Source organism: Rhincodon typus, chromosome 39 (genome assembly GCF_021869965.1).
Source record: "Rhincodon typus isolate 14 chromosome 39, sRhiTyp1.1, whole genome shotgun sequence".
In the NCBI taxonomy this organism is placed as follows: Eukaryota; Metazoa; Chordata; class Chondrichthyes; order Orectolobiformes; family Rhincodontidae; genus Rhincodon; species Rhincodon typus.
The window spans coordinates 12,822,795-12,850,198 of NC_063370.1; the positions used below are offsets into that span (position 1 = coordinate 12,822,795).

Sequence of the window (27,404 nt, forward strand, 5' to 3'; positions counted from 1 at the left end):
CCATCTGCCCCTCTTGAGGGTTGGATTATGAGGAGAGACTGAGTAGGCTGGAATTATACTCATTGGAATTCAGAAGAATGAGGAGAAATCTTATAGAAACATAAGATTATGAAGGGAATAGATAAGGTGGAGGTAGGGAGGCTGTTTCCGCTAGCAGGTAAGACTAGGACTAGGGGGCATAGCCTCAAAAAAGGGAAGCAGATGTAGGACTGAGGTCAGGAGGAACTTCTTCACCCAAAGGGTTGTGAATCTGTGGAATTCCCTGCCCAGTGAAGCGGTTGAAGCTACCTCGCTGAATGTTTTTAAGGCAAGGCTAGATAAATTTTTGAACAGTAAAGGAATTAAGGGTTATGGTGAGTGGGCGGGTAAGTGGAGCTGAGTCTCAAAAAGATCAGCCACGATCTTATTAAATGGCGGGGCAGGCTCAAGGGGCCAGATGGCCTACTCCTGCTCCTAGTTCTTATGCAGCTGCATTTGGTGCCCAGGTGCCCTTGGGCAGGAACTGCACACTGACCACCAATTCTCAAGGCTTTCAGAGAGAGGTGGGCATCGCAGGGTATACAGTGCTTTATCTCCCCACTCCATTGGCATTTTGTCCCTTCACGCTCTCCCTAACTCCTCCCCTCACCATCAATGGCTTGCTTTGCCCATAATGGGCTCTGCTTGTAAATACGCAGATAATACACAGATTTTTTTCTTTTTTTAAAACTGGTGATGGTGGTTTCAAAAAAAAATAAATAAATAAATAAAGCAGATCCAGGTGGTCTTCTCATGGCACAGTGGTAGTGCCCCTACCCGTGGACCGAGTGGCCTAGGTTCAAGTCCCACCTGCTGCAGAGATGTGTAATACTATCTTTCAACAGGTTGATTTGGGAAAAATTGGTAAAGCAGCTCTCCAGAGCCAACTTGGGTCTGTCTGTCCCCCAAAAAAACAAAAAAAAAAAAAAATAAAAAAGGTGAAATTGAACCATCTGCCCCTGTTTTGTGGTTATGCCTGTGCCCAGGTGCCCTCAGAGATAGAGAGAGTACACGCTGTCTACTGATACTCTTGATGCCCGGGAAGGTGGGCACTGCAGGAGCTGGAGTGCCTTATATTCCCTTCCAAATGCATCTTGATTGAGCCAACCCGCACCCTCTTCTGCACCTTCGATGATCTGTGTGGCCCTTCACTGGCTTTGCATGTAAATTAATCAACTGGAAAACATGGTGATTTACTGGCAGCTACTAGTTAAAAACAAAAGCAGATGAAAAAAAATTACAGGTGATTTGGTGATGGGATATAAAACACATTCATACCTGCATAAAAATCACTTCTGGGTATCAATCTAGAATTGGAAGCTAGGCTCATTGATGGTGAAGTGAAACCACTGATGCTTGTAAAAGCTCATCTGGATCGCTAATGTTCTTTAGGGAAAGAAATCTGCCATCTTTACCCAGCCTGCCCTACACATGACTACAGATCCCATTAGCAATGTGGTTGACTCTTAATGCTCCCTGAAATGTTCAAGTGAGCCACTTAGTTTAAAGGCAATTCGGGACAGACAGCAAATACTGGTCTTGCCCATGACTCCCACTGTTCAAAAACAGAGAATCTAAAGCACATTTCTGCTTGCAATGCTTCTGAACAGTGAACTTTGCCAAAGTGACGCAGTCCTCAAATGTCGAATGAGCAGCTCAGCAGTTAACCCTGCTGCCTCACAGCGCCAGGGACCCACATTCCATTCCACCCTCGGGTGACTGTCTGTGGAGTTTGCACGTTCTCCCTGTGTCTGCGTAGGTTTCCTCCGGGTGCTCCGGTTTCCTGCCACAGTCCAAAAGATGTGGTTAGGTGGATTGGGTATGCCAAGCTGCCTGTAGTGTCCAGGGATGAGCAGATTTGGTGGGTTGGTCACAGGAAATGCAGGGTTACAGGGATAGGGTCTGGGTGGGATGCTGTGTGGATCCGATGGGCCAAAGAGCCTGCTTCTACACTGTTGGGATTCTACGGTGACCATGCTGGCAGCTGACCTCTCAGGCTAACCTTGTCATTTGCTGCTTCTTTTCCCTCACTTCTCCCACCCCGATCCCCAGGACCAACTCAGTGAAGGAGCCATTCTGCGAGACACCCTGGGTTCGAACAGCAGTGCTGGCAGGATCACTGGTAGCTGGCACCAAGTTCTGTATGGATCACTTCAAGACCAACAACACTGTCAGCTGAATGGGAGCACTGGCTTTTAACGCAAGGGAAGAGGACGCAAGGCAGAGAGGAAGCTCAAAGAACAGTATTTATCTTTATAACTGATCTGAGATAGTATTAATTTCAACATTACAGAGTATGATGGACCAACTTGGTTCACACTGTAATTCACAAAGCAAGGCCAAATCTAGTACTAAATGAATTAAAAGTGTTGGGAATTTTTAAGAGTTTAATTGTTTTGCTGACAAAAAGTCAGCTTTAAAGGGAGGAGTTGAACCATAATAAATAAAGTAAAATAATATGCAAACATTCTACAGACATTTATAAAATTCTTATTCCCAGTTCACTTCTTAAGTACCCATTGCATGGAATCCATGATTCACAACATAACGCGTCCAAAACAGTTACCTGTACACAGGACTTGAGGTGCAGATTAAGCCCAGATTTGGTGGAGTGAGCAAAATAAAGTTTATCTTCAGGAAAATAAAGTGTGGGGATTGGGGAGCACCTGTGGAGAGCGGATTTTCCCCAATCTGTATCAGTGAGCTGACAAACTCCAAGGAAAAATTCAAGCAGCAACTAGTTTAGTTTGGGATTGTGTTCGGCATAGACTGTTTGGACCGAATGATCTGTTTCCCTGCTGTATGACTATGCCAATTGCAGATAAACACAAAGAAAGCAAGGACTTGTATTCACACCTTGTCCTTGCTCCCTTAGACAGGTCTGACACTAGCCACGGGAATTGCAAAGTTACAGGGATAGGGTCAGTGTAGATCCGACGGGCCAAACTGCCTGCTCCCACACTCTAGGGATTCAATGACACTATAGTGACTGTGGTTTAATTCTGAAGTGCACACAAGCACTCTCAGAGAGACAAACTCAACAGCCAATTTGCACATAGCAAGATTCCACATATAGCCAAACACCTGATAGTTTTTCTTTTTTGGGGGGGCGCGGTGGGGGGGTGGGGGAATAGTCCAAACGTTTTGGTGATAAAACTGATTTTACAACTAAACCATTGCAACAACAAAAAAAAAAAAAAAAAAAAAAAAAAAACAAAACCTTCACAGCACAAGCCAGATGTTAGAGAGGGGGTGGGATTTGGGGTTGAATTAACAGACAGCAGGAAACACAACCACTAAGCCATCGGGCCAACAGCTGTGTCAGTAACGTCCCAAAATCTGCTGTGGGAACCTGCTCTGGCTGGGCGTGATTCCAGTCTCACCCCAACGTGGCTGACTCTTAGTCCCTCTCTGAAATGGTCTACCAAAGACACTGGGTTAACAAAAACCATCATCGATGGCTTAGGAAGGTTTTCACCCATCACCTTCTCAATGCAACCAGTTATTGGCTCTACAGAAATGCCCATAATAAAATCTCATGGTGGGGCCAACATTAACAAACAAGTCCAGGAGCAGGCCTCATGGCCCCTTGAGCCTGTTCCATCAGTCACAATGATCATGGCTGACCTGATGAAGCTCCAAACTCCACTTTCTTGTTTACTCTGCACCACACTTGGCTCCTTGCCGATTTGTCACCTTGGAAATGACCCAGCATCCACAGCTCTCCGGGGAAGAGAATTCCAAGACCCTTGCAACTCTCTGAGAGGAGGAATTCCTCACCTTCGCATCCTGTAGTTCTAGACTCCCCAGCACGGGGAAAACAGCCTCCGACCTGTCAAAACCCCCGGAATCTTATGTTTCAATCAGATCACCTCTCAGTCTCCTAAACTCCAAAGGGCATAGGCCCAACTCCCCCCATGCAAGGAAAACACTCAAGGTTGAAACTAAATGATGCTTCATTTTAAATAAGAGTTTAACAGTCAGAACCGGTCAGCAGAACGGTCTAACAGAGTCAGACAGCACTTTGACCCAACCAGTCTGCACCGAACGTAATCCCAAACTAAACTAGTCCCACCTGCCTGCTCCTGGCCTATATCCCCCCCAAACTTTTCCTATTCATGTACAATAAGAATATACTGATTTCATGGGACTGAGTAACAAACACGATTTGTAGGAATGCATGAGCAAGAATAGGCCATTCAGCCCTTCGAGCCTGCTTCACTATCGATTGGATCATGGCTGACCCAATTGCAGTATCGACCCTACTTTCCAGTCCAATGGTTTTAATGGGAGTGCTGGGGCTTACCCTCCCAGACATTTGAAGTTTGTGAAGCTGCAACTTGATGTTCCAGCCAAGTCAAGCAAGCATTCGTACAAGAATTGTGCAATAACAGTTTGGGTTTAATTTTGACAGTAGGTGACGCCCCTCAGGTTATACACAGATAAAATCCAGCAGTAATGGCCACTCACTATATTCGGCCTGGCCAGAACTGAAGGAGTTTAAAATTAAAACACTGACATTTATGCATTCAGGCCTCAGTGCAGAAAGGCCTTGGAGGAAGCGGAATTCTTTTGCATGTTGAAAATCAAATGTTTAAGAAAAAGTCCCACACCATCATATCCTAACGGTACAGATATCAAAAACAGTGTGCAGAGTGCCCAGTTGGTGGCCTAATTCAGGACCAGTTCCTGGCACACTCTTAGTTCACCCAACATTGGCAATATTCTGGATCAGGCTGGAGCAGATCCAAGGACTCTCTTCCACATCCCAAACCAGACATTACCTCCCAATCCCAAACAGGGAAAAAAAAAAAGCCCCCCCCTCCCCTCCCAACCAGGTCCCCCAAGCCCAAAAACAGTCCTTTCTCTCTCTCTATTAGACAATCATTTCTAGATGCCTGGCGTATTCGATGACTTGCTTGGCCAGTTCTGTGGATGGGATCGTGACCTCCTCTGGTTTCTGCTGCTGACTGGTAAACGAGTAATAGTTATCAGGACCCAGGAGCCAGCCACGCTGCAGGAGAAAGAGACACACAAGGAGACATGAGTAAGAGAGCTGGCATCATTCTGCATGGCACATAATACCACTGATTGCAGAGGATCAGAACCTCTTGTAGGGTCTCGGAACATTTCAGCTTACAAAAAGATATCATTTCAGACCTTCCTCTAATATCCATCAAGTCTTGTTCCAAAAGCAGTTTATATTCATATAGCGCCTTTAAGGCAATGAAACATCCCAAAGCAAAAACTGAAATTATTTTTCAGATACGTCTCCAATCGGTGCAACAGAGGGCCGAAGGGCCTGTACTGCGCTGTAATGTTCTATGTTCTAAGGGACAAGATACAGGAGGACGAGAATAGATCCTTGGGTGGCCCAAAGGTAATGGTGCATGAAGTAGGGGGTAGGGAGGGGGAAGCTGTGAAGAGAAGCCATTCCCTGATATAGTTAAATAGATACAGATGGAGCCCATGAGTGATCGCCACCCCATTTAACTGGATGACAGTGAGATGCATCAGAAGTGGGATGGCCAACCATGTGAAGGCTACAGACTTGCAAAAATGTTCATGGATGGAAAGCTTACCCTGGTCACAGTCACACACCATGCTATTTGTGATTTCGAATAGGGCAATTTCACTACTTACACCCGATTGGAGGGTTTCAAACACAGGCCTTCTGGGAAAGGGACACTGATATGGGAGGTGATGACATAATCATGGACTTTGGCAAAGACAGGATGACAACAGTGCGCATGAACAGAGGGTGTAGTGATCGTAACAAGGTCAGCCAGGTTCACTTCATAGAATAGGAGTTCCCTGATTGGACCAGATCAACAGCCCCAATCAGGGAGCCCTGGCTAACGGGTATAAACACGAATGTTAGTTTCTGTTCACTCAGAGCTGGTTATGCAAGTGTAAATAAAGGGTGACTTGGTGATGAGATATGGGCCTCTGTGGGATTATTTCAGAGGGATCAATGCTTTTTTAAAATGACAAAAAAAAGAAGCACAATGACAGCATAAATAAAAAAAAAAAAACCGAGGGCTAGAGCTGAATAGGGAATTACTAATACTAGCCAACAAGGAACCAGGAAGGGAAGTCAGGTGGTCAACTGTTTAATAGGGACATTGTTTATTCAACAGACATCAGGTTTCAGCAACAAGAACCTAGTACCCTCTGCTCCTCTTGCATTCCAAACCATTTAATATCCCAAAGCCCAGTCCTTCAACATCTTAACTACTCCGCACACCTCCCACGTTTCATAGTCTCGTGGTCTTGCATATTTCTGTTTGCCCTTTAATGTCCCACACAGTCCAATCCCCGTCCCTATCCATAACATAGCTGATCCCCACACAATTCCCTCCCCTGCCAGGAGACAGAGACCCAGCATTTAATTCAACAGGAATGCTCCCATTTTAGACCAATAGGGTTGCACCAATCTTTACTATCAAATTAGACCATTCAACCCCAGCTACCTGTACACAATTGTCTCAGTGATATATAAATTGGGATGGAACGAGTATTTTGTAAGAGGAACGTGATAACATTAATTGTGGCAGATGTGCATTCAATAAAAAGTCAGGGAGTTAAATGAAATCTACTGTAAAGACTAATCCTTATTTCCTCACTTCCCTCTACTGTTCAATAGCCTAGACTACTTTATCTCTCTTCTTTACCCTTCAATTTATCACCTATTCTAATCCCAGTCTCTGCTTGTCCCTGCACATTAACACACTATCACCAGCTCAACCATTTCCATTTAACAAATCTCATACGGCTGTAGTCATAATTTCTGGCTGCAATTCACCTCAGACCGATTTTCCATTCTGGCCTAGGTTGAGCCATTTGATCAACATGGTGTTCACTTCCAGTACAAATCAGAAGCACCGATTAGCTCAGGAAGATATTATCTCTTATGAACTAATAACCTCTGCAACATGTGTTGCGAGCCGTCGACACTGGAACCAGTCACTCAATGTTGCATTTGCCATCCACGGCCTGCACAATTGCTCTGTAGCAGTCAAACAGAATGGCAGGTACTAACCTTCTTGGCATATTCCGTCATTTTCTTGGGTGAGGTGAAAAACAGTGTCCTTGAAGCTTCGTTGAATAATATATTCTCATAAGCCTTCTCGATGCAGCCGGCAATTTCGTCCCTGAGGTAAAATTAAAGTTCATTAAGATCGACAGAAGGAAAAAAAATAATCATGGGACACATTATGGCACAAAGATGGGCAAGACAGTAAATTGTGAAGTTGATATGAGGCTGCAAGATAGAGATAGGTTGAGAGTGGGCAAAGGTCCAGCAAATGGAGTTTGATTTATCGAAATGACGTGTTGCACTTTGGTAAGACAAGCCAGGGCAGAACTTATACACTTAATGATAGGGGTCTGGGGAGCGTTGTTGATGTGATAATATTGTCACTTAAGCCGTAGCAATCACAAAACGTTTGGAGTACCAGAGGGTTACAAGCTTCAGTAAATGATTCTTAACAACTTTCTCCAAAATCTCTCTGGATGTTGCTCCCCACTGCCTGTAAGAACCTGTGTTTGAATTTACCTTTTTGCCAAGGCGTGTGTTTTTGAGATGTTACTATATTGGAACAGTTAATTAGTTAAGTTACTGTAGCATATTCAGTTAAGTTTTCCATTAGTTATTCTAAATTCTGCTTTCTTTTGTTCGAGTTTTAACTGTAGTGCTGAAATAATTTGCTTAAAGCAGTGGTTTGACCAGTTGTATCGCACCTAAAACACCCACTTCACATCTACCTTTAAAATAAGTTACGGTCTAGGCTACCTTCTTAAAATATTTTGAGGGAGTCTGGCCTGGTCTATAACAGAATAGGGGCTCTTGTCCATTCTATAATTCCAACTTGGGTTTAGGCTTGTTGAACTCAAAGGCAGCGAGGGGTAGGTGTTAGTACCTTTTGTTTCGGGGGTTGAACTCAGATGGTTAAAACAGTGCTTTGTGTAGTAGTTGCTCTTTTGGTCACTAAGAGTTTTCTGGGGGTGGAAAAAGTGACTTGGGGAGTTTTGCAAAAGGTGAGCAAGGCAAAGCTGTTGAAATTGGCAGACAAGCTGGAGTTGGGGTCACCTTCGTCTGTCAGGAAAGGAAAAGTAATTACAGCAACTTGACATTTAAATTTGCTGGAAATGGGGAGCTGAAACAGTTTGAATTATGGTTAAAAAGCAGAGAAAAGAGAAAAAGGACAGAATTGCCCTGGCAGAAGAAAACAGGAGAAAGGCCCTAGCAGAAGAAAAAAATTCACAAGTTGGCAATTAGACAGGAAAGTCAAGTTAAAATGATGGAAGTGAAGTAAAAGTAAGCTTAGTGAGGATGAGCAAGCCCATCGTAGCCAAAGGCCTGGTGGAGATCTGTTTAAATATGTCCAAGCATTGCCTAAATTCGATGAGAAGGATGTAGAAGCCCTTTTTATTCCATTTGAGAAAGTGGCTAAATAAATGAAGTGGCTGGGGACCATGTGGGTATTGTTGATCTGAACAAAGTCAGCACGTAGAGTTAGTGAGATATTTACATCATTATCAGAGGTGGTATCTGGGCAGTTCGGGGAAGTGAAAAAAGCCATCTGAAGGGCATATGAGCTAGTGCCTGAAGCCTACAGACAACATTTCAGGAATCAAAGGACGGGCCCTGGTCAAACATACATTGAGCTTGAAAGGATCAAACAAAATAATTTTGATAGTTAGATAAGGGCATTGAAAATACAAACATACGGCACTCTTAGAGAGACAATTAATTTGGAGGAGTTCAAAAATTCACTTCCTGGAGTAGTGAAAACTCGTGGACAAGCAGTGCATTAAAACTGCAAGATTAGCAGCTTAAATGGCAAATGGTTATGCGTTGGTTCATAAATCAAAGTTTGGCTTCCAACATCAACTTCAATCTGAGAGGGTTAGAAATAAGGGAAAAGAGAAATCCTAAGATGGTAACAGAAAAGGAGATCTCGTTGAAAATAACAGATAGTTAATCACAGGGTAAAAAGGAAACCCATGAAGGGGAAAGAGAAGTTTAAAAGCTCCGGTGTTTTCACTGTAATAAAGTAGGCCACTTGAAATCAGTGTTGGTGGTTTAGAAAAACACCGGGAAGATGGATGTAGGAAAACAGGATAAGCCAGTGAATTTTGTTGAAGTGGTAAAGGAAAGCACAGTAGAAGCTAAAAAGCTGCATCAGAATGCACAATCTGGTCAGGGGTTGGTTGAGAAGGAAGTAACAGATCTCCTTAAACCATTTACTCGTGAAGGTGAGGTTTACATAGGCCAAGAGGGGCAGGTAAAGAAGTTACAGTATTAAAAGTTAAGGGATCATGTCAGTCTTTGATGTTGAGAGATGAGGAGATATGTAATTCAGAAGGACTATTACCAGAGAAAGTGCGAGCAACGTGGAATTCACAGTGAGACAAGAAGTGCTCCATTATGTAAAGTGAGGTTGGAGTGTTCCGTAAGAAGTGGAGAAGTGGTGGTCCAAGTACTGGAGAAACTCTCGGCTCCAGGAATACAATTTGCTCTTGGTAACAATGTAGCTGGATCACAGGTGGGAGTGATATCTACTGTGGTTGAAAGGCCGGTGGGAAAAAAAAAAAAAATCAGGCAACTGAGGTATTACAGGAAGTATATCCTGTGACTTTCCCTGACTGCGAGATAACAAGGTCACAAAGCCATTGGTCAAACAGGAGGTAAAATCAAAGAGTAAAGATAAGGAAGTTGAAGCAGAATTATCAGAGACCATGTTTGATCGAATGGCTGAGACTAAACAAGAACAGGTGGAGGACAAAGTGGATATTTTTAGTTCAGAGAAATTGACTGAGCTACAACAGAAAGATAAAAAAACTGAAGCAATTGTATTGAAAAGCGTATACAGAAGAAGGAGTGTTTATTCCCAAATGTTACTATCTTAAAAATGATGTCTTGATGAGGAAATGGAGACAAATCACATATTCAGGAAGGTAAGAAATGGACATAAGTTCAAGTTGTATTACCAGTGAGTTATAGAAAGGGGGTGTTATAGGTAGCACAGGAGTTATCAGTAGGTGGTCATTAAGGGGCAAGAAAAACAAGCCAAAAATACAAGAACATTTTTACTGGCCTGGACTGCATAAAGATGTAGTTGAATTTTGCCAGACATGTCGTATGTGTCGGGTATTTGGAAAACCTCAAGCAGTAATGAAACCAGCACCTTTAATACCCATTCCTGCATGTGAGGAACCTTTGACAAGGGTCTTAATTGATTGCGCAGGATCCCTGCCTAAAACAAAAACTGGGAATCAGCATTTGTTGACAATACTGGATATGTCTACTACATTACCAGAGGCCATTCCATTACGCAATATAACAGCTAAAAGGATTGTAGGAGAGTTACTCAAATTTTTTGCTAGGTACAGATTATCCACAGAGACACAATCAGATCAAGGGTCAAATTTTACATCAAAATTATTCAGGGAAGTTATGAATAGCTTAGAAATAAAACAATGCAAATTCATTGCGTACCAACCTGAATTACAGGGAATGTTAGAAAGATGGCATCAAACTTTAAAAACCACGTTAAGGTCAAGACTATCCAGATGACCAGGATAAAAGAATTCTGTTCGTACTTTTTGCAACTAGAGATGCACCAAATGAATCTACCAAATTCAGTCCATTGGATTAGTTTGGGCATGAGGTAACAGGACCACTGAAATTAATTAAACTGAAACTAGTGAGTCAGAGCTCAGAGACTGCATATTTGGACTGTGTCAAATTTTAGGGAACAATTAAATAGTGGGGCGTTGGCTAGACAGCTTTTAAAAGTAGCACAGCATATGAAGAAACAGGAAGCATACAAGAAATGAAAAACTCACAATTTTGCTCATGGGGATAAAGTGTTAGTGTTACTCTCCATGAGAGATGAATCTTTAAAAGCAAGGTTTAGTGGACCTTATCAAACCAAAAAGGAGATTGAGAGTGAGGTGAACTATTTGACAAGGACTCCAGATAGAAAGAAGTTTCAGAGTGTGTCATGTCAAATGTGCAACCAGTATTTTGATAGAGAAGAAAAACAAAAGAAGAATGTGTTACTGGTTACAACACAGAGAGTGAAGAACCAAGTTCAGAGGAATCGGAATAGGACATTCTTCAAATTAAGTTGGACAATAAGGAAGTTCTCAAAAACTGGGATAAATTAGACTTACCTTCCAGAGGAAAAAAAAAACCAAATGTTCTGAAAGAGTTATTACTATCGCATGGGGAGATATGTGGGAATAAGCTGGAAAGTACTCATTTAGTTATGCATGATGTAGATATAGAAAATGCTGTTCCAATTAAGCATCATTTTTATAGACTTAACCTGCTAAGGTTGGCACAGCTTCAAAAAGTGATTGAATACATGCTCCAAGACAACATAATTGAAATGAGATGCAGTGACTGGAACTGACCCATAGTAATGGTGCCAAAACCAGCTGGTACCCAACAATTGTGTGTAGGCTATTGCAAAGTCAATGCAGTTACACAGTCTGATTCATATCCAATTCCACATTTGGAAGACTGTATTGAGAAGTTAGGACAAGCAACTTAAATTTCCAAGTTGGACTTCCTCAGAGGATACTAGCAGATACCTTTATCAGAAAGGGTGAAGAAAATTTTTGGCTTTCGTGACACTGAATGGGCTGTATCAATTTAAAGTCATGCCATTTGGTATGAAAAATGCACCAGCCACATTTCAAAGGCTGACCAATAAAGTCATTTCTGGATTACCCATTTGTGCAGTGTGTGTATAATTGCTGACCTGGTGATTTTTAGTCACACATGGAAGGAATAGTTGATTAACTTCAGAAGGCAGGCTTGGTAATAAATCCAACTAAGAGCAAGCTCATCAAAGCCCAAGTCATGTTGCTGGGCCATGTTATCAGACATGGACAGATCACCCCATGGAATGTGAAAACAAAGGTTACAGGGGAGTTTCCCATAACATTGAAGAGACCAGTACTACCATTCCTGGGATTGGGTGGGTTTTATCGGAAGTTCATACTGAATTTTAGCAGTGTGGTTGTTCCACCGACTGAAGAAATGCAGAAAATTTCAGTGGACGGCAGACTGTCTGAAGGCATCTGATAGCCTGAAAGCGGTGTTAACCACTGCCCCAGTGTTAGCCACACCTAGTTACTCAAAGCTATTCAAGGTGGCTCTCGATGCAATTGATTGGGTGTTGGTGCTGTGCTCTTACAAGACAACGATGAGAAGATAGACGTACCGGGTATTTCTCCAGGAAACTGAATATTCTATGATTGACAAGGAGAGCTTGAGCTTGGTGTTAGTGTTACAACATTTCAACATTTATATTGCCAGTAATGCATCTGAGATGATTAATATACACTAATCGTAACCTATTAAATTTTTTGGGGATATTTAAAGACAAAGATTCCAGACTGTTTAGATGGAGCTTGTTATTACAGCCATTCAGTTTGAAAGTTATACACGTGGTAGGACAAGAAAACCTAATTGCTGACGCCTTGTTGCCCCTTGGATGAAGAAAGGCAGAGTTCAGTAGCAGGTGAAAACAGACTGGAACAGAATGTTGTAGTGAACGTTTGCATGCTCAGAGTGAAAGTATTGTAGTGTACGAATAGAACAAGACTAAGGGGTTTAAAATGAAGCCATCTTTGTATATTGATGAGTTTTTAAAAGGGGGGGGGGGGGGGGGGAAGCAAGAAGGTGTGATTATGTTGTCACTTTAAAAAAAAAAAAAGATTATTTTTGTCCTTGGTTTTTGTTTGAAGCAAGGTTGTAAAGGCAGAGGTACCGAACAGTCGAGGGAGTAACTGTTTAACAACGGAAGGGGAGTGGCCAGTTCTCCCAGTTCAGGTTTTTTTCCCCCCACAAGATGTTGCGAGTACCGGGGGGGGTTGCGAGCTTCAGTAAACAATTCCTGACTTTCTCTGAATGTTGTTCCCTCCTGCCTGTAAGAATCTGTTTGAATTTACCTTTTTGACAAGACGTGCGTTTATGGGATGTTACTATATTGGAACAGTTAATTAGTTAAGTTACTGTATCAAGTATTTGGTTACTTTTTCCAACAGCTGTTATACTAAATTCCGCTTTCCTTTGGGTTTTAACTGTACTGCTTAAATAAATTGTGCTTTGCTTAAAGCCAAGTGGTTTGACCAGTTGCATCACACCTGTAACATCTACTTCACATCTACCTTTAAAGTAAGAAAAAGTTAGTCTAGGCTACCTTCTTAAAATATTTTGAGGGGGTCTGGCATGTTCCTCCACACTGAGCAAAGAGACCCAGGGATACAGGCTCATGTTTTCTTGGAAGTGAAGTTGCAGGTAGACAGGGTAGTGAGGATGATGTTCAGTATGCTTGCTTTTATTGGTCAGTGTACTGATAATAAGGAGCTGGGAGATCATGTTGCGCCTCTACTGGAAATTGGTGGGGCCACTTCTGGAATACTGTGTTCAGTTCTGGTCTCTCTACTATAGGAAAGATGTTGTGAATCTTGGAAGGGTTCAGAAAAGATTTACAAGGATGTTGCCAGGGTTGGAGGGTTTGAGCTATAGGGTGAGGCTATTTTGCCTGGAGCTTCAGAGGTTTATAAAATCATGACGGGCATGCATAGGATGATTAGCCAAATTTTTTCCCAGCTTAAGGGAGTCCACAACTAAACGTCATAGGTTTAAGGTGAGGGCAAGATTTAAAAAGGGACCCAAGGGGCAACTTTTTCAAAGAGTGGTGCGTGTAGGCCGTGAGCTGCCAGAGGAAGTGGTGGAGGCTGGTACAATTACAACATTTAAAAGGCATCTGGATGGGTACATGATGAGGAAGGGTTGAGAGAGATATGGGCCAAATGGGACTAGATTAATTAAGGATATCTGGTCAGCACGGATGAGTTGGACCGAAGGGTCTGTTTCCATGCTGTACAAGGCTCTAAATGGAGTACATGGGATGAACGTGAAATCTGTTTTAGCAGGAAGAATAAAAAGGAAGCATATTATTAAACGGTGAGTGATTGCAGAGCGCGAGATAGAGCAAGATCTAGGTGTTCTATGTATAAATCACGAAAGGTTAGTATACAGTTCCAGCAGGCAATTAGGAAAGCCAATAGATTAGAATTTATTGCAATTAGAAATTGCACACCAAAGTAGGAAGGTTATATTTCAGTATACAGGACAGGTCACACAGGTGTGACTACATAAGTGGGTCACCTTACTCGAGGATGATATCTGGAATGAGCGGGCTGTCTTAGGAGAAAAGTTGGAAAGGCAAGAATTGTAGTTCCTGGAGTTTAGAAAAGGAAGAGACAACTTGGTTGAAACCTTAAGGAATCTCTCAACATGATGGATGTGGAAACAATGTTTTCTCCTGAGGAAGTATCTAGAACTAAAGGTCACACTGTAAAAAATAAAGGGGTCACCCATCTAAATCAAATGAGAACATTTGTTCCATCAGAGGGTGGGGAGGCTTTGGACCTCCCTTCCTCAAGAGGCAGTAGATGCAGAATCCTTAGAATTCATGTTTAGGCAGGAATAGATTTATTCTTGATAAGTGAGGGGAATAGGAAGGAACATGGAGTACACCTAATCCTTATTGTCTGCAGGGGAAATAGGGCATGGATCTGCACAGAAGTACAGGTAGCACTACAGTGGGAACTCCCTACCATTGTAGAGGGGCCCAGAAGTGCCATGCGATTCATTGGAGCCTGTCAACGAAGGAAGAAAAGAGGGGGTCTGGGGCACCGTGGATACAACGGGGACCAAGTGTAATCAGATCATTCAGCACCTTATTGCTGCAAAGCAAGCTTGTGGGGCTGAGTGACCCACTGCTGTTCCTAGGTCAATTGTACGTTTTGATGTACGCATGGGACACGTTAGGGATTCAAAGCACTTTGTAAAAATTCCTTCCACAGATCCTAAAAATAATTTAAAAGGGATAGAGAGGTTCACACTAACACACAATCCCCAGGATCTTAGCTACCTTTTGGACACCAATCACAGTTAGGAATTTGTCTAGCTTCAAGCTGAATGCTTGCAGTGAATCTCAACTTGTTCCACGGGTCAACAATTCCCTTTCAATTCGAAGAGAAAGCTGCTCTCATTAGGCCCAGCTCTATGATACATTACAGTGCCGATAAACGAGGGACTGTAGCAGATGAATGTGTGACGCAAGGTCTGCCTGAAGGCAGGTTCTTAGCTCAGTGCTTGCTGATGCTTCATGCTGAACTCTTTCCTCTGAAGTGTGTCATCGATGCTTTGACATGCTCTGCCCGAGTATAGAAGGCAAAGGATACATGTCTATCTCCATCAGAATCACAATCAAACTAATTGTGGTGTTGGTCTTCATTCTGACCTACACAGTAGCCATCAAGCAACTTTAGCTAACCAGCCCATGCAATTTATATACAGATTGAACTTAAGACCCATTCTCCAACCTCCAGGCTCTACCACATGAAGGAGGCTGGTGTGTGCACCTCATTAAAGGCCTTTTGAAAATTAAGATGCACAATATCAACGTGCTGTCTCAAATAATAGCACTTGGAATTCAAACTTCATAGTCGTATAAGGAAAACAATAGCAGAAGAAAGCTGAAAAGATTACAGAGCTGAAAATGTTAATTCTATGTCTATCGCTACAGATGCTGAGTATTTCCAGAGAGTTATCCCTAAAGCACCTGTAATTACGGATAGTGACACAGTAAAACACTTATCAGGAAGGTGCTAAAAGGTGGAAGGGAAAAGACATATTGCAAGGACTGAAACTGCTTTCAGGTCCTGGTCATTCACGTATATGATGGCTTCAAGCAGTGCACAAGATGGCATTTTGCAACAAATTGTGGTAAGGTGCCTTGATGAAGTACCTACCTTCAATCCAACAATACAAAATAAAAGAAAGATTCCCAACATTCCCAGTTGGAATCATTGGCACTTACTGCATTGCAGGCTATTTAGCCCATCAAACCTATGCTCTTTGTAAAAAGGAGTCGCTCTTAATTCCACATCACATTCTTTGCTTGGAAACTCACCTTCAAGTCCCTGTCTGACTCATTTTTAACAATTATTTATAGAATCAGCTTCGACCACATCACCAAGTGTTCCAGATTCTGACAGCTCTCCGTGCGCTAAAAAAAAAATTCTTCCTCACCACCCTTCTAGATCTTTTGTCAATATTTAAAACCTAAGATTAAGGACCTCATTCTGGAAAAAGCTTGTTTTTAATACAAGCAAACAAACAAACACACACGAAAACTCCACTGAAAAGTCACTGAGGAAATCTTTAAAATCTCTCTGTTCCAAGGAGGATCCCTCATCATAAACAGAAGGGTCTTTCTCTGGCAACACTCTGGAAAACCACTTGGAAAACTTTCCAAGACATATACAGTTGCAACTATACAAGGCATAAGTGAGATCATACCTGGAATATTGCACACAATTTTAGTCCCCTTACTTGAGGACTGAGGTGGTTGTACTGAAGGCAGTTTGTTAGATTTATTCCAGGAGATGAGGGGTTTGCCTTGTGAAGAGAGAGTGAGCATTTTAGGCCTATACTCTCTGGAGTTTACAAGAATGAGAGGAGACCTTATTGAGGTAGAGAAGATGCTAATGGGAAATTGACAAAAGAGATGTAGAGAGGATCCCTTGTGGGGCAATCTAGAATGAGAGGTCATAGATTTAGGATAAGGGGTGACAGATATAAAAGATGAGAAGAAATTAATCTGAGTGTCATAAACCTGTGGAATTCACTATCTCAGTGTGGTGGATGCTGGGACAATCAATAAATTTAAAGGAAGAGATTGACGGATTCCTGAATTAGTAATGGGTTGTAGGGTTATGGGTGTGGGCAACAAAGTGGAGTTGAGGCCAACGGAGATCAGCCACAATCGTATTAAATGAAGCAGGAGGGTCAAAGGGCAGAATGGTTTCCTACTACTCGGAGTTCTTATGCTCTGAAGGCACGATACCATAACCAAAACTATTAAATTTCAATTAGAGTTTGAAGTTAAGCCACAGGAGGATTTTAACCCATGTCCATAGAATACTAGCCTGGGCCTTTAGATTACTAGGGCCCAGTGACATTACCATGACATCATTGTTGCCCGGCCTTCATGATTCCAGCAACATTACAATTACAATCCCAGTAAAACAAGCCTTCCATCCATCGACTCCATCTACACTTCCTCCTGCCTTGGGAAAGCAGCCAAAGACCACTCCCACCCAGGTTATACTCTCCTCCACCCTCCTCTGCCAGGCAGAAATAAAGGTTTGTATACACAGATACTAACAGATTCAAGAACAGCTTCCTCGCTGTTATCAGACTTTTGAAAGGACCTCTAATGTTAATGCTGGTCTCTCTCTGCACCTTCTCAGCAGCTGTAACAGTGTATTCTGTGCTCTGTTCTGCTACCCTCTTGCACTTTGTACAGAACAATCTGCCTGTATAGCAAGTCAGACCACTCTTCACTATACTTTGGTACACATGACAGTAATAATTCAAATCAAATCATTGCTTGCTGGTTGCACTGTCTTGATGGTTTCAGACCATTAGGAATGCAGCAAACTAAACACTCCCCTTCCCCAAGGGATGGGCGTTGGAACTTACCGAATGGTATCGAGCAGGATGTCAATGAAGAAGGTGTAGCTCTCAGCAGGAATGTTTCCCTTTGCCAGGAAAACTTTGTTGTAGCTGCCTTCCATTAGATACTGAAATACAGCAGACAGGAACATTACAGACCCTGTGGGGTGGGGAAGAGGCAACTTTTGCTTAAAGTTGAGTCACCTCATCACCATTTTGCTTTCTTCTTAAAGCAGCCACTTAAAAACATCAACATTTGGGACAGAGCCATATAGCACAGAAACAGACCCTTCAGTCCGACCAGTCCATGCCAAACATAATCCCAAAATAAACTAGATCCACCTGCCTGCACTTGGCCCATATCATTCCAAACCTTCCTATTCATGCCCCAAGTGTCTTTTAAATGTTGTAACTGTGCCCACATCCACCACTTCCTTCGGAAGTTCATTCCACACGTGAACCGCCCTGTGTAAATAACTTGCCCCGAATGCCTTTAAAATCTCTCCCCTCTCACTTTGAAAGCATGTCCACTCGAAATCCCCTACACTCAGGAAAAAGACACCTGCCATTCACCTTATCCATGCCCCTCACAATTTTATAAGCCTCTAGAAGGTCACCTCTCAACCGCCTACGCTCCAGGGATTAAAAAAAGTCCCAGCCCATTCAGCCTTTCTTTACAATTCAAACCTTCTGTACCCAACAATGTCCTGGTAAATTTCCTTCGGCCACATCTGAAGATTTCACCGAATTTCTACATGTTAGGGGACCCTGGACTGGGGCCTGAATGCCAGCAACAAAAAAAAAAAACAAAAACGTAGCAACAATTAGGTGGGTCAAAACAAACATTTCTGGACCACCTCGTTGGTCCAACCCCATCTGCTTCGACCCCATTGCTGTGTCGAGCCTGCTCTGTTATTCAATAAGATTACTGCTTGGTGTGATGGCGGCCTCAATGTTCCTACCTACCCGTGATAAACTGTCCCCACTGCCCTCAAGTTAGGCAAAAATCTATCTCCTCCTCAAAAATATTTAGTAATCTGGCTCCCTGGGAAGGCAGCTGTAAAGATTCCCAATCGTCAAAACAAAAATTCATCTCCGTTTTAAAATAGAAGACCCCCTATTTTCCAAACTATGGCCCCTAGTTCTAACTTCTCCCACAAAGGGAAATATCCTCTCAGCATTCACACTGCCAAAGAGCTCATGTTTCTGCAAAATCACTGCTCATCTCTGCCGGACATAGGTGCAGCAAATCTGACCTTCCTTTATTTAAACCTCCTTTACTCTATCGCCAACGCATACATCAGTCACGGTAGCCTCAGTACAAAGGCTTTGTTTCCTTGTAAAATGTCATTATTCATTAGGTACAAACTAATTAGTGATCCACACACAAACCAATAGATATTTTCATTCCATAAACATTAGTGCAAGGAACTATTTTTAAAATACAATAATATTTGTAACAAAAACGGAAGTTGCTGAAAAAGCTCAGCAGGTCTGGCAGCATCTGTGAAAAAAAGGTCAGAGTTAACGTTTCGGGTCTGGTGACGAATCCTCAAAAAAGTGTTATCCAGAACGCCACCACCCTACCCTCAGTTATTGTATAAAATGCCGACACATCATTCTGAAGTGATTATCAAGAAGCAGCTGAAGGTTACAGTAATTTCTCCTTCAGTGCTTTTACACTGAGCACATTCAGAGCTGGGGAAGCTCCCAGCCTCTGCAAGTTGCAGCCTACATCAAGGCATGTTCCAATTCGGCTCCAACTATTTCTACATGTTTAACTGGCAGTTTAGCATCAACAGGTTTCCAAAGGCTCATGACATCAGGGATATAGAGATAGTCTACCTGAAAGTGCAGGAAGGCAGCAATCAACTGAGACCTGATTGAATGGCAGGGGTGGCCCAATGGGCTGAATAGCCTAAACCTGATGCTATGCATGGTCGGATAAAGGGAAGGCGATGGCCTAGTGGTATTATCTGGTATTAACCCAGAGGCCCAGGTAATGTCCTGGGGACTTGGATTCAAATCCCACCAATGCAGATGGTGGAATTTGGATTCAATAAAAGTCCGGAATTAAGAGTCTAATACTGATCATGAATCTATTGTCGATTATTGGAAAAACCCACCTGGTTCACTAATGTCCTTTAAAAAGGAAGTAAACTGCCATTCTTTCCTCGTCTGGCCTACCTGTGTGACTCCAGACCTACAGCAATACGGTCAACTTTTAACTGCCCTCTGGACAATAAATGCTGCCTGGCCAGAGACATCCTCATCCCAGGTGTGAATAACCAAACAGGAGTCAGTCTGATTACAAGTGGTAGGATGATGGGATCGGACCGGTTCCCCTATATCGGCCTCAGGCATGGCAATGCTTCACGCTAGCCCGGGGCCTACTTGACGGAGCCCTACGTACCAACCAATGATCCGCTGAACAGGTCAAAATCCTGGAATTCCCTCCCAAACAGCAGTGTGGGTCAACCCACTGCAGCGGTTCAAGGTGGCAGCTCACCACCACCCTCTGAAGGTTAACTAGGGATGGGCAATAAATGGCCAGCCAGCAACACCCACAACCCATTAATGAATTATATACAAAAAAAAACTTTCAGAACTGCTGCTAACTGCTATGTGGCCTAAGGGGCACTTTTAAACTAGCGACTACTGTAATGTGGCAAATGTGGCAGCCAATTTACACAGGAATTTCCCACAGGCAGCACTGAGAGAACAGTTTTAGTGATGTACGTTCAGAGGAAAATAATGGCAAGGAGAATGGAGAGATCTATTTGGCTCTTTGTCAGTTGGAACCTGAGCATCATTGACATCCCACTGAACAGGTAGTTGGGGCTTCAGCTCATCTGAACAGCTTGTGCGAAAGATGATTTTCTGACAGCGCATCACTCCTGGAGCACTGCACAGCAGGATGAGTCTGGATCATTGCTCTGGAAGGAGTTTGAACCCTTAACAGCACAACCCATTGGGAACAACTGATACATCTGAGCCAGCAACTCAGCTCTTCAGAGGTGACAGCATGTGTTTAACTCCATTAAAATGCCTGTCAACCATCAACAAGTCAGGAGCATGATGGAATACTCCCATTTTGCCCAGATGAGTGCAATCCCAACAACATACAAGAAGCTTGACACCATCCAGGATAAAGCAACCCGCTCGACTTGCATCATATCCACTCCCTCCACCATTGGCACCGAGTGCCAGTGTGTGCTACGTACAAGATGCATTGTCGAAACTCACCGCAGTTCCTTCAACAGTATCTTCCAATTCTGTGGCCTCTGCCAGAGGGCAGCAGACACAGATTTAAACGTTTCCCTCAAGGCCACACTTGAACTATGCCACCATTCCGTCACTGTGGTCAAAACCTTCAGACACTTTTCCTAAAAGCACTGCGGGTGCCCCTCTACCTCGCGGGTTGTCAGTGGTTCAAGACAGCGGCTCACCACCACCTGCGAGGGATGGGTAACAAATGCTGGCCATCTGCCGATGCCCACATTCCTCATTGAAGACACACCGAAACGCTGTCCTGCCATGTTCCCAGGCAATCCCCTGGCCGTGCATACCTGCTCAAGTGAGACCGGGTGTTTGATGTAGACGTTGGTCTGGATGTCCCTGGCAGGCAGTCGCTCCAGTTCGGTGTGGAACTCAGCCACACGATTCTGAGACAGAAGGAACAGCAGGTTCAGACCCAAAAGCTGGTGCTTGTAAGCCGACTCTGGCAATTCATCCCTGCAATGACAAAAAGACGGGCATCAAATCCCCAGGCAGCTGGGCATTAAGATCGCTGCACCTGCCATAGGCTATGTTAGCATTGTGGCTACATTTCTGGGCTGACAATGCACCCGCAGGGTGAATGACCTGAAACCGCAAGTCCAAATGGTCATTACAGCCCCTGGGGAAACATATTTCAATTAATTACATTTCTGAACAGCGGAACTCGGCAGCAGCGATGAACAAAAGAATTACAAATCAGTGAGTCTCACATCAGTGACACAGAAACTACTGGTGAAAATTCTAAAGGAGAGAATTAATCTCCACTCAGAGGTCAGGTTTGATCAGGGAGAGTCAGCATGGCTGTGCCAGAAGTAATGCCCAACAAACGCGACTGAATTTTTTCAAGGATGTGACCAGGATGAGGGTTGTGCAGACGATGTTGTTTATACAGATTTCAGAAAGCCCCACATGGGAGACTGATAAAGATGGCAAAAATAAACACGTGGGATCCAGGATAATTCGGCAAGTTGGACCCAAAACTGGTTTAGCGGTTGGAGACAGAAGGTAGTGGTAAAATGCTATTTGAGAGACTTGAGCCCAGTGTCCATTGGAGTATCACAGGGATCAGTGCTGGGTCCACTATTGCTTGTGATATATAAATAAATGATACAGAAGGAAACATGGCAGGGATGATAAGCAAGTTTGTGGACGGTGTGAAGTTTGGCTAGGTGGTTGAAGCAAGGAAGGAGGTCTCAGGTTACAGGAGGATGTACACAGATTTGTCAGATCAGTGGCAATCACCACAGGCCCACTTCAGAAATGGTACAACTACAGTGGGGCCACCATGCGGCCCATTCCCTCACACCCCCCAACTCCCCAGCATGGTCAGTGCTTGCACCCCTCAGTGCCAATTACACTTCAATCAAGTTGCCCCTTACTCTTCCAGTGGGCACAAGCCCCCAGACGGTATCAAGGAAAGATCACAGTCAGTCCTTTCCAGGGGTTAGTCTGGTAATTAGCTCCTCTCCACTTGCCTGAATCGCACTTTTTAACCATCATTAACAGCTCAATTAGACCAGTAGTTCATTCTCTACGTTCAAGTGACTCCAAATCACATCTTCATAACCCGAGCCCATAACTTAACCCATTCAGGCACAGTGCCATTCGGCGCCACCTACTTGTAGTCGAAGTAATAACACTTGAGCTGTGCCATGTAACGCTCAAACGATGGGATATCCTTCTTCAGGATGCTCCATTGGGCTCCAATTTCCAAAACGTCCCCTTTATAAAAAAAAAAGGAGAAAAAATAAAAATCACTCAGACACGCGTTCTGTTTGATAACCAACGGACAAATGGGTGCAAATTCAGAAAAGGAGAACCTTTTAGGCAGGCAGTCCTCATTCGCTCAGCTCACCAATAGTACCAGCACGCTCCAAGATCCTGCTACCATCCTGCCGTGTGGTGTCGTTCAGGGGGCTGACTAATCTTCAGATGCATTTTGAAGAGGGAGGCAGGAAGGGGCTGAGAAAAGGGGCCCAATACACTGGCCACACCACCCTATATCAAGAATGTATCAGAACTGACAACGAGATTCCTACGATCACTAGGAATCATGGTAGCACACAAATCCAGTCACACTATGACAAACACTGACGAGGACCAAAGACCCCATACCCATGACATACAGGACCAATGTAGTTTACAAAATACCTTGCAACAGCTGCAACAAACATTACATCAGCCAGACCAGAAGGAAACTACCCATCAGGATACACGAACACCAGCTAGCAGCAAAAACAGCACAACAAACTTCCCCTCATCTCAGCGCACTTGGACAATGAAGGCCATCAATTTAACTGGGACACGTGACCATCCTAGCTCAAGCCAAAGACACGCGTGGATATTCCTAGAAGCCTGGTTTTCAACCCGTAATGCAATCAACAAACATGTGGAATTAGACCCCATATACAAACCCACGCAGAACTGGAAATGACACAACCCAACCTAACAGGCCAGATCATATCAATACCAAGCAAAGTAGAACAAGATCACGTCATCGGAGGCCTCACTGCTGATGTTACCTAGCATAGTCATGACACATCTGTATGGTAACCAGCCTGCTCAGGAACAAGCCAACAACCTAACAACCTCAAAAAAATGCTTTTCATACTTTTTTTGTCTGGCACACATCAGGACATAATTGAAGAATTCCAAATCAGAAAGGAAACAGCAATTTCAACTGCAGGAGAGGAGGGTGCTGATTGATTGGCAAGGGGATTCTGACTGGGAGAAGCATTACCACTGAGAATGTACCTACAGAGTTACTGGAAACTAGGCAAATCAATTCTGATTTGCCATGGAACTACCACAGGGAATGCACCAGAGAATAGCTGCCCCCAATGCTTTCACTCAGTTGAGGAACTTTAAAACGAAAGCAAGTGGCTGTGGACACTGGATGTCTGAATACCAAATTTGAAAGACTCAACAATAGCTAGGTCACATTTGATCACAAGTGAAAAGAGAAATTGCTGGAAGAACTCAGCAGGTCTGGCAGCATCCATGGAGAGAAATTGGAGTTAACATTTTGGGTCCAGTGACCCTACTTCAGAACTTAATTCAGATTTATTTTAAAGAGCCCTGTGAGACTTTGTGCAATTTTTTTTAAAGCTGAGGTAGATTCCAGCCCACAAACCTATAATCTAAACCACAAATCTATAATTATTTCATGGGAAAACAGGCATTGTTGGTGAGGCCAGCAAATGTTGTCCATCCCCTCACTGCCCTTGAAACTGAATTTTTAACTTGACGATTTCAGGGGGCAGTTAATAGTCAGTTACATTGCTGTGGATCTGAACTCATGCAGGCAAGATCTTATCTCCTAAAGAGCATGAGGAAACCAGATGTCACAGCCGTTTTCAATTCCAGATTTTTAAATTCAGTGAACGTAAATTGCACTGTCTGGCATGGTGGGATTTGAACCTACAGCCTGGATTTTCCGATGGCCAGCCAATCGTTTCTCAAGTATACCCTGGAATTGCTCACTGGGATCCCCACAGAATCCCCATCACAGCACACTCCAAGGTGGTAATTTACTCATGCTTGGAACCCTCCAAAAGTTTCCTTTAAAATCTGAGAATTTGGAGGGCTTTGCTGCTGATAAATAAATCATTACTCAAGAGACAAGATGACAATTAAAAGTCTAGGTTAACTCCTACATAGCCATTAAACCAACTGATCATCTCCGCAGTAAACATCACCAATAACCCCTTACATCTCAGTCAGCCCTGGCACTGATAACAGCAGCTGTCAAAATGTCTGCTGGGTTTCTAAATCACGATCACAATGATGAAAAAGGGGCACAGTTCATTTCCCAATCACTATTTCTGCAGGATCCAGGATTGAAATCTTCTAGGAGAGACGCAGGCTCTTTCTTAACATCAAAGATAAAAAAGCTGGAGTGGAGTGACCACTCACCACTCCTCAGAACATCCAGCCCCAGGCCTCCAGAACATTTGCCTGGGGCTCTGGATTACCCTTCAAGTGACATCTCTACTACACCACTATCTCCTCTGTCACTCGCAGTGCAATCCCATGTTGTACTGATGGCACTGCCTTGGGTTTCAGGCCATTGGCTGTCCTTCAAACAAAATCTCTAATAACGCCTTGCATGCTGCAGGTGTACAAGTCTTGATAACAGTCACTGATCGTATTAGTCAAATACCAAGGCTACTCACCTATGGCAGACATTTAAGACAAAGCAACTTTGAGCACCTCATTGTCAAGAGGATATCAAGGCTTTGAAGAAGTTAGAATTTAGAAGAATGGCGGGGGGGGGGGGGGGTGGAAAAAGAGAGTCTTCTGGAAACAAAATTAAAAAGGGAACGGATAAGATAGAAGCAGGAAGGCTGTTTCCACTGGCAGGTGAAACTAGAACTAAAGAGCATAGCCTCAAAATAAAGGTGGGGGGGGGGTAAGGGGAGCGGTGGGGAGGCAGATTTAGGAGTTGAGGAGGAACTTCTTCACCCAAAGGGTTGTGAATCTGTGGAATTCCCTGCCCAGTGAAGCAGTTGAGGCTTCCTCATTGAATGTTAAGGCAAAGTTAGATTTTTGAACAGTAAAAGGATTAAGGGTTTATGGTGAGTGGGTGGGTAAGTGGAGCTGAGTCCATGAAAAGATCAACCCTGATCTTATTGAATGGCAGAGTGGGCTGGAGGGGCCAGATGGCCAACTCCTGCTCCTATTTCTAACGTTCTTAAGTTGGCAAAGGTTGCTAGCAGCGTTTGAAGCTGTCAGCAACAGTGAAATGACTAAATGTTACAGTCTGAGAAAGGAGTGAGAAATGGGTTTTTTCATAAACAAAGTCAATAAGATTCTCAGTCATAGAGTCATGGAGTTACACAGCATGAAAGAGACCCTTCGGTCCAACTTGTCCGTGCTGACCAGATATCCTATATAAACCTCATCCCATTTGCCAGCATTTGGCACATATCCCTCTAACCCCTTCCTATTCATGTACCCATCCAGATGCCTTTTAAATGTTGTAATTGTACCAGCCTCCACCACTTCCTCTGGCAGCTCATTCCATACACGCACTACCCTCGGAAAAAGTTGCCCCTCAGGACCCTTTTATATCTTGCCCCTCTCACCTTAAATCTATGCCCCTCTAGTTTTGGACTCCCCCACCCAGGGGAAAGACCTTGTCTATCTACCCTATACATACCCCTCATGATTTTATAGACCTCCATAAGGTCACCCCTCAGCCTCCGACGCTCCAGGGAAAATAGCCCCAGCCTATTCAGCCTCTCCCTGTAACTCAAACCCTCCAACCCTGGACAACATGCGAGTAAATCTTTTCTGAACCATTTCTAGTTTCACAACATCCTTCCTATCGGAGCTTTGCCCACAGCAGAAAAGCCAGGAGAGACTTATATAAAACATGCAGTAGCCCAGCACTGTATTCTCAACTCTGTACACTGCACATTAGCTGGAATGTCAACACTGTGCATATGTTTTTAAAACTACTGCAAAAGCAAACTAGATATATGCCACCACAGAGCAAAGACAGGAAAACTTCACCTAAAAGTATTTTCTACACAAACTGAAAGGAAAAAACCCATTTTGTATCAGGTTGAACTGAGCAGCTTAGTACAAAGTAAAAATACTTTCTTTTGCATGAAAAGGAGTCACATTGGACATAAAAACAGAAGTTGCTGGAAAAGCTCAGCAGGTCTGGCAGCATCTGTGAAGAAAAAAAAAAAATCAGAGTTAACGATAAGGGTCTGAGGAAGGGTCACCAGACCCAAAACACTAACTCTGATTTTTCTTTGCAGATACTGCCAGACTCGCTGAGCTTTTCCATGTTTCTGTTCATGGTTTATTTGAGTATGCCCTTACATTTCCAGCAATTTGTTTTTGTTCCTGATTTACAGCATCTGCAGTCCTTTTGGATCATATTGAACATAAATTGTTTTGCAATCCACAGATGCTGTCTGACAGAGTTTCTGCAGCACTGGTTTTATTATACATTTTTTTTAAAAATCTAGTTCTGTAGGGGTGATATTTCCATTATTGTTCCAGGCCGATGATACTTACGGGCTAGAATGAGCTGTCGCTTGGTCAGCTTGGAGCCTGACGTAGGTAAAAAGTTCAGTTCCAGCAGAGCCACCTGAAAATGAGAAGTGTGTCAGTGCGGTGAAAAGAGCTGGAAGCAGGATGTGCTGTGGTGGATGTTCTTCAGGCGGCTTAGAGATGGGAATAGTGATATCACGACCAACCACCAAACCAAGGTGTGTCATCATCATCAGTGAGGGGGATAGCTGCCATACCCACAGAGGTCAAGGACACATCAGTGCAAGGAGGGCAAGAGGATCGCATCAAGAATGAGGGCAAGAGGGCTTCAAGTCCCCCACAATTAGCCCATCCCAACTTCAATCCAGCCCCCACCTGCGCTGGGCTTCTTCCTCCATGTTTCTCTCCGCCCAGGGTCTCTCCCATTCTGCCCCCCCACATCCTCCTCCTCCCCCCATTCCCCCACACCCTCCTTCTCCTCCCCCCATTCCCCCACACCCTCCTTCTCCCACTCCCCCGCGCCCCCCCCACACCCCGATCC

At 43.6% G+C, this 27,404-nt stretch overlaps 1 protein-coding gene across 1 annotated transcript in view; it reads right to left on the reverse strand.

Moving 5' to 3' along the window:
• Positions 1-4,401: 4,401 nt before the first annotated feature.
• psmd8 (proteasome 26S subunit, non-ATPase 8) overlaps positions 4,402-27,404 on the reverse strand; it is a 23,375-nt gene continuing 372 nt past the window's right edge. The window contains exons 2-7 of the mRNA XM_020521186.2: positions 26,888-26,960; positions 22,474-22,576; positions 21,145-21,310; positions 17,603-17,703; positions 7,061-7,172; positions 4,402-5,032 (exon numbers count right to left, since the gene is read on the reverse strand). Coding sequence (XP_020376775.2) covers positions 4,895-5,032; positions 7,061-7,172; positions 17,603-17,703; positions 21,145-21,310; positions 22,474-22,576; positions 26,888-26,960 — 693 coding nt within the window. The 3' untranslated portion in view covers positions 4,402-4,894. The remainder of the gene's footprint in view (positions 5,033-7,060; positions 7,173-17,602; positions 17,704-21,144; positions 21,311-22,473; positions 22,577-26,887; positions 26,961-27,404) is intronic.